Genomic DNA, 15,440 nt, shown 5'->3' on the forward strand with positions numbered 1-15,440 from the left:
TTTTAAACCTTCCTATGGGTGAAGTGTCTTTTTATTTTGTTATTTAATATTTAAGATTTTCGCTACACATTTCTATGAATTAATTGCGTCTTTGAATTTATTTTATTTTGTTTATTCTATGTTTTATGGAAATCCATACTGGTTCATTTCCTAAAATGAAATCGATCTTGGATCACCAATGACCAAACTCTTAGACCAGATTTGGGGTCGTTACAGTAACAGCTTCCAGAGGAGTTGGATTTGGTGAACCGTCGGTTTGACTATTATGATAGCCGCCTCAACATCAACTCCAAATCTCAGGTGGAAGAGGCGATTAACTTGGATGATGACTGATGGGATATCTAGTTTGGAGTGGTGTTCCCTTTTCTTTTGTTTTGTAATTTTGGTTCTGGGAAATCTACCTTCTTTTCTTTGCTCTACTTATTCTCTCCTCTACTATTCTTTTGTGAATTCTCTCTGGTGTATGGAAATTCTTTGTGGTTATGTAATCTCTCTTTCATGTGAAACCTTTTAGTACTCTTATCTTATGAATGCATCATGGCAAAATTTTAAATTTTGTGTAAATTCAGCTTTTCTGTAATGACTTTTATGTTTCCCCAACCCTAGTTCTATTATGATTTCTAAATGGTTAAATCTTGCATGTGTGTGGTTAGAGCATCGCACTCTGATACCATCGTTATCACTATCTATTCATATAGAACCGGATCGATGACTGGATTCCCTTCCAGTAACCCAAAAGTACCAGGAATATCTGATACAGTAACCACATCATAGTAAGCCACATGTACATGAAAATATAATAATGTAATTTCAGTGAAAGTCTTGTCATGTATAAATACCTGTAGATCCTCATATACTCTAGATACTCAAATTGTTAAATATAGTATAGTTACATGTGGTCCCATAGGTATGATATTTACACAAGAAATAAAAATTTCATTATCGAGAGCACACAAGAGGGGAGCATACCAAAAGAATCAAAAGAGAACTAAAAATAGAAAGCTACTACCATTGCCCCGTAACACAATTCTCATACAAGCATCCATCTCTATGGTCAAATCCATCTGGGACCCACTAATCACCCACTGGAGATTCGTCAGTGGGACGGCATATGTTTCTATACGGAGTGACCTATAAAATCATCTAAATAGGTGTGTACATAAAGGGTGATCTCACTAGCTCAGTAAATGGAAAGAAAGACGCACACAAGCAATTGCAATTTCACATGGTACTATATGCGTGAGATTCATTTTTAAACATACTTCGCCTAAGCGATCATTACTAGGTCATAGGTTACGTGCTACTCACAACCACAATGTGTGTATGCCTCGGGTATAAGATGCATTTCTCATTCCGTTATACGCCCATACGGTTGTTAGAGAAGGCCAGATGTGAGCACTCGAAAAAGTAAATCATGGCCGAACCACAACAGAAAAGTAAATCGTGACCAAACCACAGCAGAAGATAAAAGTAGTATGATTGGCCCTCTAAAAGTATCCCCAAGATTTCCAGCTGTCCTAATAATCGGCCAGGAATACTTCTAACCACTACGGTGGTCCGCAACCGATGCTTCCTCCCAGTGATAACCCAACATGTAAAATCCTGTTGGGAAGGGTCGTAGCACGAGGGAATATGAAATCTTAACCATATACTCTTATATGAGATAGTACAACTGTATACTACTTTCGCGTCCCATGCCACGGTGTACCAATCCATTCGTTTCCAAGCCGACTATGGCATCTATTCTAGAAGTCCCACACATGCTTGGAAAATCATCATCATAATCCATCATTTATTATCCATGCTCAAGATTCATAGTAAGTAACAATTATCGGGAATATAAAGATACAACATGTTCATTTCTAAACGCATCCAACATAAATCAAGCATATGCATGAGAATGGCATTCGCAATGTCAAGTTAATATATGAATGAATAAGATATCAAAAACACTCCCAAAATAAAATCAAAGTCCTCTCCCCACTTACCTATTCTTATAGAAGAATACGCACTCGCGGTACGGATAAGATCCAAAGTGAAGTCGAATGTCTCGAAACCTAACACCGATAGGAATTTAGAATACGTCTATTTCAGAATTATAAAAAGACGTAAGATATGGTTATGACGTGTTTAATAATGCAAAGAAGGTTCTCGATGAGTTTGAGTTTCATCGGAGTTCATTTGGGCTAAGGTGGGTCATACTGGTGGATAGGAGAACCCACCTATGCAAACTGCCCAGGCAAATAGCACTCAGGCCCAAACTGGTGGGTCATACCAGTGGGTCTAGTACCCACCAGCCTTACCCGCCTACAGGCCCAGAGGAGACTGGTGGGTCATATTGATAGGTCTGGTACCCACCAGTCCTAGTAGGACTTGGGGCTAACCTAGAATCTGTGGGTGCTATCGACGGGTAGGACGTAATTGCTAGTAGGTCCAGAAGAGACCGATGGATCATGGTACCCATCAGTCTTACCCATCTGTTGGACCAAAAGCCTAGGTAAGAGTGTAAGACTAGGGGGTCACACCGGTGGGTCTGACTACCGTCGATGCTACCCACCAATGTTCTACGGGTTTTGCTGTTCTTCTTTCCTTCTTCATTCATCTCTTGGGAACCTAAGGGGGTTGTTCTAACTTCATTTCCCACACATTTTAGGCTTCATCTACTTGAGTATTTCATGGATCTAAGTTAACATCCAAGGTTTTGGGGAATGAAATCATATATTGGCTCAAGAAAACCCCAAAACTTATGATCTTCTTTCTAAACTCAAAATATCATCTCAAACTTTCAAATCTCTATTTCCCTTCCTCAAGCCTTTAAGGAAATCACACAAAGGTTCCATTATCTCTTTGTTTTGACCACATACACACAAGAGTTTCATCACATTTTAAGGGTTTATGGCATTACTTACCTCAAAACATAGATCTCAAGGCACCGGACACTATCCCAGTGACGAAAAGGTAAGATATGGCTCCGGAAACTAATGAGAAACCTTCTTCCCTCTTCCTTCTCTTCTTCTTCCTCTTTTTTCCCCCTTCTTTACTCCTCTCACCAAACTTGCTGAAATCATAAATGGGGGAGAGAGAGAGAGAGAGACATAAATGCTACTTATACCTTGGTTAGTAAATTTCTTCTAAGGCTTGTTTGGTTTTGCCCCTTTATGGACCAAAACACATTAAATCGCGATACAGTTTAAAATAGATGGCATTATCAGGTGCATTTGACTTCGTTACGATGTGGAACCCAAAATACACGTGCTCACCCAAGCTGCGTTTGTTGGGCCCACATTTTGCTTATTGGTGGGTCACACTGATGGGTCTCGCACCTACCAGTGACCACCCACCAGTTGGCCAAAGCAAGGCCAAACTTGTTGTACTTTGGAGGGAATTGAAATTTTCACACGTATTTTACTCTCGCCACGTGTTGTGGACTAAGTTCTCATCATTCAATACGATAACATACATTTCCTATTCGTAAATGAATTTATAATATGTGCAAGGGCACGGCTTAGACATGCGAATCACATCGGGTACTGGCTCAATCTTGTCCGACCACCCGGCATTTGACATCACCCTTGCAGTCATACACCATAGGACACCCGCATCAATCCTTTCTAGTTTAGACCCTACAAGACCAAACGGAACTAACCGGTCAATAAACTAGGGTTTAGAGAGCAGGGCTCTACAGTTACTTAGTTGAATGAAATATGAAATGATAATGTGAAATCATCCAAGGTATGGACTTGTTGAGTCCTTGAAGGATATTGACTATTAGTAAACAATCACTTTCAATTATTATGTGAGTGAACCTCTTGGTGAGAGCAATTTGGAGAGAGGTGCGTATAGCGATGGCTTCTGCTAGAAAGGCATATGTGATATCGACATACTCAGCAAATCCAGTAAGAGAGCTTCTTGTATGGTCCCTAAAGACTCCTCCGTTGCCTGAATTACCCAAAGCTCCAATGGAGGAACCATCAATATTGATTTTAATGAAAGGGTATGGTGGTGGAGACCAGGCTATGTGAAGGGTGTGTCTTAGAGGACTTCTCTGGACTGGAGGGATATAGTCAAAAGTAAGGGTGTCAAATCAGAATCAAAACCGAAAATCGAATCCAGTTCTGGACCAAATACCCTGAATTGAATCCAACCCAACCCATTATATAATATGGTTAAATTGTGGATCTGAAATAAGTATTTATAATTTGGTTCGATCCATATCTGGATTTATGCTAAGAATCAACAGATCTAATCAAAACTGGACTGAATAACTTAATGTCACTTTTTTCCTCTTTAACTAAAAACTTGACGTAACTTATATGGAAGCCCAACATAATTAATCACCTAAATGATAAATCATCTTCTAAAGTTATAATTATAGTCCAACTATAACCCCCCCTTTTTTTTTTAGTTTTTGTTGCCTTAGGACTCATGAACCGTGTGTTGAATAGTCTACTTAATTGTACCTCTTTAAATTTGAAGTATTTTGTCCTTCCTCTTCTCACGATTAGTGTAACAGCTACTCTTTCTCTTAGACAAAGATGCAGTGGCTGAAAGCATCCCTTCTTTCTTTTTTTCATGATTTCCTGACGGCTAATCGGTCAATTCTTCTGCTTTTTGTATGTGCTTTCTTATTTTTCTGATGTATATGTGTGTTTTTTTTTAAACGAAACTTGGAAATTATTATTGTTTATCTATAGATATAATGTTGGGACTCCTCCAATCTGCCACATTGTAGATAATTGGGCTTTTGAGACAAATCTCAATGGGCCATTGAGCTAGGGACATTTGCCCTTTATTGCTAGTTCCTGAATAGGAACTAGAACCGGTCTGGAACCGAATAGGTCGGGTACGAGTACCAATTTTTAGAACCGATACGGGACTTGGTCCGGTTTTGGATCACACTAACAGTCCTTGGAACCAAAACCAGAATCGGACCAATTGACACATTTCGTCAAAAGCTAGGAAATAAATTTTCCTAATGATAGATCAAGCTATCTCAAGAGCTTGATTATGAGAGGTTGCATTCTAATTGAGCCAAATTTGCCAAAGGAGTTGTGCCATTAAAGCTAAAGTTCTTTGTTTGCGTTCTTTTGGGGATCTCATGGATAAGAGACTTTAAACATGTCGGACTTTCAATCCATGACTGGTTGAAGCTTTAAAAGGTCACACGGTCACACCCTTACAACCCTACCAATTGTACTTTCAAAAATTTTAGCCAAAAAAAAAAAACCTGTAGTTTCAATAAACAAGTTAACTTTTCGTTGATTCTTTTCTTTTTTTACATCCTATAAAACTACCCAAGGGGACTCTACTCACACACACACAAGAGTAGGGGTGTCAACTGGTCAGGCCGAGTCGGTCTCGGTTGGGCCTATAGGGCTTGACCACTTGAAAACTTTGCACCGTGAACGCCCGTTTAAGTAAACGGGCCTAGCTTTGGGGGGTATGGTACAATTTATAATCGGGCCGATCGGTGTCGAGCTTTAATCGGGCTACCTTAAACAGGCCTTAACCGAGGCTTAATGGGGCTACAGACCTATTTAAGTCTAAATGGGCTTTAAATATGCCTACCTTAAAATTATTTTCTTAAGTGGATTGAAGGTCCATAATTATTCATTTTGAACATTAAATCACAATAGTTTTTTACAAAAAAATAATCACACTAGATGGTGACCCAAATATTTAATAAAGAAGAGAAATGATATGAAATTATAATTGTTTTTAATAAAGGGGATCAGGCTAGGTCAAGCTACATTGAGTCGGTTCAAGTCGAGCCTCTAATCGGTTAGTTCGATTTGATGCCAACAGGCTAGATCCTTGCACCTGAATGCCCGTTTAATGAACACGTCGTTTAATCGGGCTGATCTAGTCAGGCCATAAACGTGCTGGGCTCGGTCGGGTCAGCCAATGCCAACTTAGAATTGACACCCCTACACAAGAGGAGATGGGGGATGATAAGAAAGACAGGGGAATGCGTGTGGCAGAAGTTGATCCATAGGCCACAAACCTGGCACCTACTGTACCAGCAGAGGCTCTAACCGGTGCGCTATGCACTTGTCATTTACTCGTGTTACTTCCTAGTGAGTGCCTACCGATTCGATTAGTGTTTGGTAGCAGTCCATATCGAAAGAGGTGGGTGAGCGGGCGAAGACACTCTCAGAGATGACGGGATGTTCCGTCATCAAGGCGCGATTCTTTCCTTCGTCTGAAATTAGATTATTCAGTGGAAATAACTGTAAAAGACTCTCGTTTTCGAATCGAACTCTCTTTTCTCCCATCCGATTCCCACGAATCTTGCCAACCATTAGAGCAGCAGCAACCATGGAAAGCGAGCAAAGGGATAGTGTCAACAGCGGAGTCAACCCAGTGATGAAGTTATTGTTTGTCGAGATGGGCGTAGGCTACGATCAACATGGGTATGCTTTCCTTCTCTCTCTGAGTCTCTGTTTCTCTGTTTCAAATTCAATTCTTGCGGGGTTGAAGTATTTCTTAATTCAATCTGAAATGGAATGCACAGCCAAGACATTACTGCAGCAGCAATGCGGGCCTGCAAGGATGCTATCTCTTCCAATTCAATTCCTGCATTCCGAAGAGGTATTTGTATTTGGGTAATTTTGTTACTATAGGTATTTGTCTTCCTTATTTCTTCCCTCTCTCTCTCATTGTCTGAAAGTGGGAAATAAGAAATATGGGTTTTATTTCTTTTCATTATTCTTCCTCTCTTTTTGGTCTGGGTAATTGGGCTTCGTTGGGCATGATAAATTGGCAGTGGAAAGTGTTGTGAATCCTCCTCCTCTTTGCCGTTTAGGATGCTTAAGTGCCTCTATTTCAGCTCTCCGGATTCTTTTTCTTCCCATTAGGCTTATTAGTTGTTAAATGAATGAGTTTTATTCATTAATTTGTTTTGACTTGAGAGTGGTGGCAGGGAATATCCCAGGTGTTTCATTTGAGCAGATGAAGCTTCAGATCAAGCTTGGGGTTCCTCGACCTCTCCAACAATTTCTCGACATTGAGAGGGTCAAGTCTGTCTTTCCTTAGTGAGTAGTTCTTTACTCACACCGTTGTTGAATTATTTATTTAATGGCTGGGAAAGAAACAACCTTTTGTCATAGAACAGAGAACCTTATCTTGGATTGATGCATTTTCTCCTGAAATGCATGAATGGTTATGTTCATTCTGAGACTTCAGCTGACAAATACACAAACCAATGAAAAACCTAAATCCAGGGGTAGCTTCGACCAAATTATTAGTGTGACTTATCATATTGTAAACAATTTGATTATCATGGAGAATATTCTTCAAACAATTTCATTCTCACAAATGTCCTGGCCAATTAGTTTTATGCAGCTGCTCAGTTAAGTTTTTCAGTTGAATAGGATACAACCACTTGGATATCTGAACTTTCTGTTGAAAATGAAAGGTGGAGACACCATTAAGTATAGCGCAAAATGGTTCCATCATAATATTCTGATAGTGATTGGCTAACTAACTAGGTTAGTTTTTCTAAATTCAACCAACATACAGTGTTTTACTAGAAGCCTGCATGAAAAAGGTAATTGAGTGGAAGCTCTTCTTCTGGTTTCCATTTGAATCTTAAAACTAGGGCTTCTAAAAGGCTTTGACAACTAAATTGATATCCATGCAAATGCATTCTGCGCATTAGACACTGGATACAACAACAAGAAGCAACAAACGCAGCCTTACCCGATTTAATTGGGTCGACAAAACAAAGTATGGAAAACCGAGATCCAAAAAAAAATGGGAGAAATGAAGATATGAAGAAATGAAAGTAAGAGGAAATGAAAGTAAAAGGATAGAGGCACAACCCAAGAAGTCAGGAGAATCTCAACTAAATGGGGTCAGCTACATGGATCCTTGTCCTCCAATAGGCTCTATCCGAGGTCATACTTGGGACAAATACCTAGACTACGCATGTCATTCCTCGCTACTTCTCCTATGGCCATTTTAGCTCTTTCAATCAGAATCATATCACTCCTCCTTGCTAGGGCGTCCCCAGGACTCCATTGAACACGACTATACCACCTTAAATGACTTTCTCAAAACTTGTCATCGATCGGGGCAGCTCCCAAATCAGATCTAATATGTTAATTCTTTATTTTATCATTCCTTGGTTTGCCGCACATCCACATCCACATCCACATCAACATCCTTATCTCTGCTTCACACAAATTTTCTTCATGACACTTCTTAATTACCCAACATTCCGCCTCATATATCATAACTGGGCGTACAATAGTGTTGTACAACTTTCCTTTAAGCTTTAAAGGAATACGTTGGTCACATAGCACTTCTCCCCCCGGTTCTTTGTTCTGGTAAATGGGAGCCCTACTAGATACTTTCCCTCGGGCCGGGGCATTCACCAAGGTTGACCGCTCTCTCCCCCTGCTTTTCTCCCTATCTTTGGAAGTCCTCTCCCACTCTATCCAATCTGTGATTGACCTTCAACTCATCTCCCCCATCCCAAAATGCAAATCCCTCCTCTCCCACCTGGCCTTTGCTGACGACATTATGATCTTCTCCAAAGTTGATCCTCTTTCCTAATCCACCATCATGTCCACCCTCCAATCATTTGAATCCTTCTCGGGGATAAGCATTAACCTCCTCAAATCCAACATTTTCATTTCTGGTCTCTCCTGAGGTTCGTGACGCTCTCTCTGAGGTTGTAGGTATCCCTACTGGCTCCCTTCTTGTCAAGTATTTGGGCCTTTCCCTAATTTTCTCCAGGCTTTCTGCCCACCACTGTGCTCCTATGCTGGATAATCTTAGGAAAAGGCCTCTACTTTGGAAAGGTAAGCTTATTTCCTTTGTTGCCTGCCTGACCTTGATTAGATCAGTCCTCCAATCTATGTACCTGTTCTGGTCAGGCATCTTTGGCCTTCCTATCTCTGTCATTAAGCCCTTTGAAGGCATCCTTTGTTTTTTTCTCTGGAAGGGAACCGATGCCTCTAAATTCTTCAGACCCTTAAGCTAGGAAAAGGATTGCCTCCCTAAAGCCGAAGGTGGTCTAGGTATTAGAAGAATCAAAACCACCAACTCTGTTGGAATCCTAAAGCTTATCTGGAAGATTGTGTCCAAACATAAGAGTATATGGGTGGACTGGATTTACTCTGATCTTCTCAAATCCAACTCCCTTTGGACTGCTCCCTCCATCTCTGATGCTTCTTGGATTTGGCGCAAGATCCTCGACCATAAACCCTTGGCCCTCTCTGCCATCTCCTGCAAGATTGGTAATGGTCAATCCATCTCCCTATGGAAGGACCCATGGCATCCTGCAGGCATCCTCTATCACATCCTCCCCCCAGAGTCATTTGCTCTTCGGGCCTCTCTTTTAATGCCTTAGTCTTCTCTATCCTCTCCCACACCAGCTAGTCCCCTCCCATCTCTCCTCCTCCCCTTTTTGACCTATGGTCCTCCCTCCCCCCTTCCCCCTGGCCATAGATAAAGGGTAGACAAATGCATCTGGCTTCACTCCTCAAATGGTGTTTTCTCTTCCGCCTCCGCCTGGTCTTTCATCCGAACCCCCTCCCTAGTTGTCTCCTGGCACAAGGTAGTTTGGTTTAAAGGGCATATTCCCCGCCACAGTTTTACCCTCTGGCGATGCCTTTCGAACTGCCTTCCCACCCAAACATTCCTCATCTATCGTCATATCCCAGCCAACCCTGCCTGTTGCCTCTACCCCATGGGAATTGAGGATATCCCCCACCTCTTCTTCTCTTGCCCCTTTCCTCCCTCATATGGTCTAATGTCCTGTCCAAATGCTGGCCGTCTAGAAGACCCATTCTTCCTTTTCATAGGGAGTGGAACTGGATAGATATGACATTCTCTGGTTCCTCCATTTGTGATTCCATTGGGAAATTAGCCTTTGTCGCCACCATTAACCACCTCTGGATGGAGCGCAACATCCGTAGATGGACTTCCAAATCCCGTTCTCCGGATAAGATTTGGAAAGCTATCTACTTCGATGTCACATCTAAAGCTTCATTCCTACATACCCGTCCGGTCCCATGTACACCAAGAAATTCTCTCATTATTGCCTTTTGGAACCTACAGGTTGACTTTATCCCCCCCACTTGATGGATTCCCGGTCTCGGCCCTGGCTCTCTTCCCCCCTCTTCTTTGTAGCCTTTCTGTTGTATGAGCTTGCTCATTTTGTTGTTTTCTTTTCCTTGCTTTGGCCTCCGGCTTTTTTTCTTTTTTGTTTGTTGGCCTCCGGCCTATGTTTTATTGTTGGCTAAGGCCTCTACCCCCCTTGTATATTTTTCTTCTCGGTAATGAATTATTTATTCATCAAAAAAAAAAAANCATCTTGTCAATACCTCTTCAAATCCTTCAAGATCAATACATAAATCATCTATTAAACCTTAGATTCATCATTTCAAAGGGGATTTACAAGATCTCAAGAAACCCTACTCGAATCAAGGGTTTAAGCTTGGGTATGGTGAATGTTCAAAGAACCCAACTTTGCTTACCTCTAAATGTAGATCTAGAGTTGAAGATCACTCCACCGGCGCCGGAATGGGAAGATCAAGCTTCGGCGCCGCCGAAATCCTTCTCTTCTTCCTCTTCCTTCTCTTCCCTTTTTCTTCCCTTTCTTTTCTCTCTCCTCTTTACTAACCTCACCAACGTACGGGTGTCATAAATGAAAAGAAAAGAAAATCCTAAATGTTATATATATACTTCCTAAATGAATGAATAGTGCACATGGATGGGTCACTCAGGTGGGTGGGTGCACCCACCTGTCCGCCCACCTGAGGGCCAAAACTTGGGATTTTGACAGAGTTCGGCCTGGCGCGAACCCCACCCCAGCGTACGATGTATTATATGTATATACCTTAAAAATATGGCTATAATACTTGTTTTATCCGTACAAGGGCTTATGGTAGGTGCATGTACACGGCTTGGGCATTCCCGTCTCTTCTGGCACTGGCTCGAACTCATCGGGCCAGCCGGTGTTTAAGGTCACTCTTGCCATCATAGCCCATAAGGAGCCCGCTCTAACTCCCTCTGGTTCGATTCCTGCATGGTTAAATCGGGTCAACCGCGTAATCAGACCGGGTTTAAGAAGTAGGGTATTACATGTACGGTTGACCAAAAGAATGTGTACTTTTAATTGAACACGTCCATCTTGCTCAAAATTTTGTTCTCTTCGTAACTATGAAAAGAAACAGGATTTTTTTACGTGTAAATTGGAGATATAGGGCCCGATAGTCCTTAAGGCCTTGAAAATATAAAATCTACAAAAAAAAAGAGTAAAAGCCAAGGTAGCTCCATTCTAAATATGTAAAATGCCTGTTTGACTACCATAGATTTCACATATAAATGTGCTCATCATCTAGAAACACTTCCTCTTGCAACAATAGCTAAAGGCCTACCCTACTTAATATTTATAAACATAAATCTATAATTGCAGTTTCACAATTATATGTATGCCCTCCTCCTCCATTAACAATACCTCTAGGACCACAAGAGAGAGAGAGAGAGAGAGAGAGAGAGAGAGAGAGAGAGAGAGAGAGAGCAATGGAAAAACAAATATCATTTTAACAAGTAAGCCATGTTTAATTTATAAGCTAGCATGGTGTTTCATCACATTGTAGCTTTCAGATTCTTGTCAATGCACTAAGTACAGAATATTAATTTTATATTAAAAGCCACTTCCTACTTCATACCAATTATTCGCAATATAAAAAGACAAATGCCTTACTAAAATTTTCAAGATTATCTATGTTCCTATATTTTTCATTTTTAACGCTCAAGGTTCCTCATTAGGTACTCTTTATTATTGTCTAAAGCAGAGTGAAAGAAGGGATATTGAAAAACCAGTGTTCTCATGTTTCTTTCTGTAACACCCAAAAACCGCCCTAGGGCTAAGGGTTGTCAAAAAGTCCCTAAGATCATTCGGTTTTAGAAGTATGAACAGAAACTAAACCAATATATCAAAATCATCAAATAAACCTCAAAGTACTCATCACGAAAGTATAGTGGAAGTCTTAATTAGAGCATAATCATTATCTAAATGAATAAACTCAATTAATCCAAAGTCTAAAGGTGTTTGTGACACCAAAATTAAAAGTAAGACAAACTTTATTACATCAATCCTCTTAAACCTTAAAATAATCACAGTTATAGAAATCTAAATCCAAAGTAAATAATTCTGTTCTAATTAAGTGCATAAATAATAACTAATAAAGCATCAATTATTCTCAAATTGAGCATCATCTCCTCTAGTATCCCCAATGCATTCATCACAAAAGCAAGCCTCTTGATTCTTTACCTCTAGAAATTAAAAAAAAAAAAAAAAAAGGGGGTACACTTGAGAAATCTTAGTGAGTGAAAAGAACAGAATATACAATATCGATAAACAGATGCTTTTAGAAACAACGGTATATCAACACATAAATTGAGTAAATATAAATATATAACAAATTCCATTACATATGCCATGAACTTAAATATTCTCAAAATCAATTTCCATTAATTAACATTCCTAATAGGATTCAAAGAGTGGCACTGCTAAAATTATAGTTAATATCATACATCACAACCACTGGGATGAGACTTAGGCTATAGGATCCAGTAATGGGCTCCTATGGAGGGGAAACCACGCTCCTTAACGTCACGCTCTTGCCTCACTCCTAGGCTTAACATTTCCATTCCAGCACATAACCCCATGTTGGAAGGGTTGCAGCCCCATAATGTTCCATTTTACTTATAGTTTATAAAATAACATGCGTAGTATTTCAAATCAAATTTCAAAACAGTACGTGAAATCCAACAATACTGATTCAATATATAATGTCCAATACAAAATAAAATTAAGAAAAACAACTTATGTAAAGAATATTACTAGAGTTCTGTGGGTTTCACTCACCTGGTAAGATCAATTCCAAATAATGATTTACCGTTGTCCAATTACCTCCAATCTAACTCTTCCCTATATAAAAAACAAAGTCAACCTCGTACCCTTCTTCTCATGATCCTATTTGGTTTAATACATTCTTAACCCTTTAAACTGTACTACCCTATTGTGTGAAAATTTCTAGAATTTTATTCTTACAGCACCAAAATCCTCTTAAGGGAATATGTTAGACTTGATCTCAACTATGGCAATAAGAAATTTCATGTTCAGATTCTGTTGGAAAATTTTTATTTACATGAATCAATTAACTTCTCATACATAACAGACCATCAATGATTTACAGAACTATACTTTTGTACCAATTCCATATTCTCTTCTTTAAAGATTTAGAACTTATATCATATAATACCAGCCCAAAAATTACAGAAATACAATCATGGGATCAAAATTTAAATATCTACTATAGCCAATTGAGACCTATATAAGTTCCACAAAAATCAACTTCTAAATTGTAGAATTGATTTACTCTTTCCATAGCAAAATTCCTATTTTGATTTCAAATTTCCAAAACGTTCCTACGAAAATATGAAGGTTAATCCATATACATATATATATATATAGCGTTGAATGCATTAACCTGATTTTTCTTACTTCAGACTTGAGTAAGCATGCTGAAGTTCTTTTCAAATCTTCGTGAAACAAGGTTGCCGTAACAATGGCAGCAAAGTGTTCCTCTTTCTCTCTCTAATCTAGGCAGCAATTATATGCACTCCATTGCAAAAAGAAAAAGAGAATGAAGTATTGCAACCCTCTTTTTCTCTAGAAACAACCCTCTTCTTCGCATCCATGATTTCCCTTAATTTCCCTTTTTTTTTGTCCTATAATTATTTCGTTTCTAAAATCTCTCCTCACTCCACGATTTTGGGATACCTGCCTCAAACGTGGGAATCCCTACTCCTTTTTCTCTTTCCTTGTTGGATACAACCACACCCTCTTAAGGTGAGGGATATCCACCTACTTTAATTTACTCCAATGAATCGTGAAGTCTCCTACTTCAAATTTGAAATCTTTCTCTCACAATTCCAAGTGGGGCCCACAAATTGTCCAAAACAAAAATACAGCTTAAATTCCTCTTGTTTTCATTTCATAAGATTTGTACCCTTAACCATCTTGTTTAGACATAAGGTCTTAACCACTAAACTAGCTGCTATAAGGTCCACAAGTAAAAATACATATTTTATAACAAACAATAGACCAAACAACCATATACTACTACCCAACCAATCCACATAATCAAGTATATTACCTTTCGTGCACATGATTGCAGCAAAAAAAAAATCCTGGTAACAAACCTGGAAAAAAGGTGCAAAAGTCAAAATTAGCCCTGTCTTTCTAGTTGGGATAATACACCTTCTTTATAATGTTTGTACCTTCCATTACCCACCCTTCCATTCTCTAAAGGAAAAATATTGGCTAAAGGCATTCCATTGTTTATGCTTGGAGAAGCTTCCAATAGTCACTATGCCAATTGAGATTTAGAGCTTCATGACATGCCATCTGGAGGGACAAGGCTGAGAGTACATTCTATAGAGCAAATTAAGTAGTTCAAAAAATATATATATATATATATATATAAAAGCATAAAGTGGCAAATCTTTCACTTGACTACTTTATCCTTCTCTCCTTTTCTCCTTCTCTTTTATTATATATATATATATATATATTTATAAATTATTAGTATCCATTTATTTATTTTTATTTTTATATTCAAATAATTTTCTCTAATTTCCTTCTTTCTCTCAAACTCTTCCCACTTTTCTCTTCAATTGTCGATGATCTCCCCTCTTATCTTTACTCTTCTGTCCTATTTAATTATTGCTACCCTTTTATTTATCTTTATTTTTATATTCAAATAATTTTCTCTACTTTCCTTTTTTTTTCTTTTTTCAAAATCGTCACACTTTTCTCTTCCATTGTCCATGATCTCCCCTCCTATTTATACACTTCTCTCTCTACTTAAGATGTTACTATATTTCTTTATTTTCCTCCTTTCTCTCAAATTGAGCCTGGATTCTCTACCCATGAGTGGGGAGAGAATTTTCCATCCCATATACCTCTTTACATGACACTTATCCAATTAGAAACAGAGTTAAACGGAGTAGATAAGTACCGCTAACTTCTTTTTTTTGATATTTTTTCTTCTAATTTTCTTCTCACTAACCGTTGACTTTCGAGACTTGTATAGGCCCATGACGCTTCTCCTCTTCTCCCTCTTTTCTGCACCTAAATTCTTTTTTTGTTCCCTTTCTCTTCCCCTCTCCCTCCTTGGTGTCTCTCTCTTTCTCTTCCGCTTTCATTAGCAATGGCCAATCGTGTAGGCTACCATGGTGTAATCAGCTTAATATATATGTTGTTGCACGATTCCAGGTGACGCGAACCTCCACAACACAGATTAGAAGCTAGCCCAGAGGGAGCTCCAGACCAGGCTCTGATGCCAAAGTTAGGCCTAGACATCTTCATTCTTATGTAGAGTATTCAGTCGATTGAGAGTCTTACCTATAACCCT

The 15,440-nt window shown here is 39.2% G+C and overlaps 1 protein-coding gene across 1 annotated transcript; it reads left to right on the forward strand.

The window, feature by feature from the left end:
- Positions 1 to 6,058: 6,058 nt before the first annotated feature.
- On the forward strand, positions 6,059 to 7,063 carry LOC122083213. The gene is made up of 3 exons (XM_042650939.1): positions 6,059 to 6,413; positions 6,515 to 6,591; positions 6,923 to 7,063. Exons 1-3 carry the CDS (start codon positions 6,160 to 6,162, stop codon positions 7,033 to 7,035), a joined length of 444 nt encoding a protein of 147 aa, XP_042506873.1. The 5' UTR covers positions 6,059 to 6,159; the 3' UTR covers positions 7,036 to 7,063.
- Positions 7,064 to 15,440: the final 8,377 nt, after the last annotated feature.

The sequence above is a fragment of the Macadamia integrifolia genome, chromosome 1 (genome assembly GCF_013358625.1).
Source record: "Macadamia integrifolia cultivar HAES 741 chromosome 1, SCU_Mint_v3, whole genome shotgun sequence".
In the NCBI taxonomy this organism is placed as follows: Eukaryota; Viridiplantae; Streptophyta; class Magnoliopsida; order Proteales; family Proteaceae; genus Macadamia; species Macadamia integrifolia.

Excerpts from the sequence above, each read along its gene's own strand:
- LOC122083213 (XM_042650939.1), top strand. The coding sequence starts at position 6,160 with ATGACGGGATGTTCCGTCATCAAGGCGCGATTCTTTCCTTCGTCTGAA. Across the intron at positions 6,414-6,514 it reads GTAGGCTACGATCAACATGG|CCAAGACATTACTGCAGCAG; the intron begins GTATGCTTTCCT and ends TGGAATGCACAG. Across the intron at positions 6,592-6,922 it reads AATTCCTGCATTCCGAAGAG|GGAATATCCCAGGTGTTTCA; the intron begins GTATTTGTATTT and ends GAGTGGTGGCAG.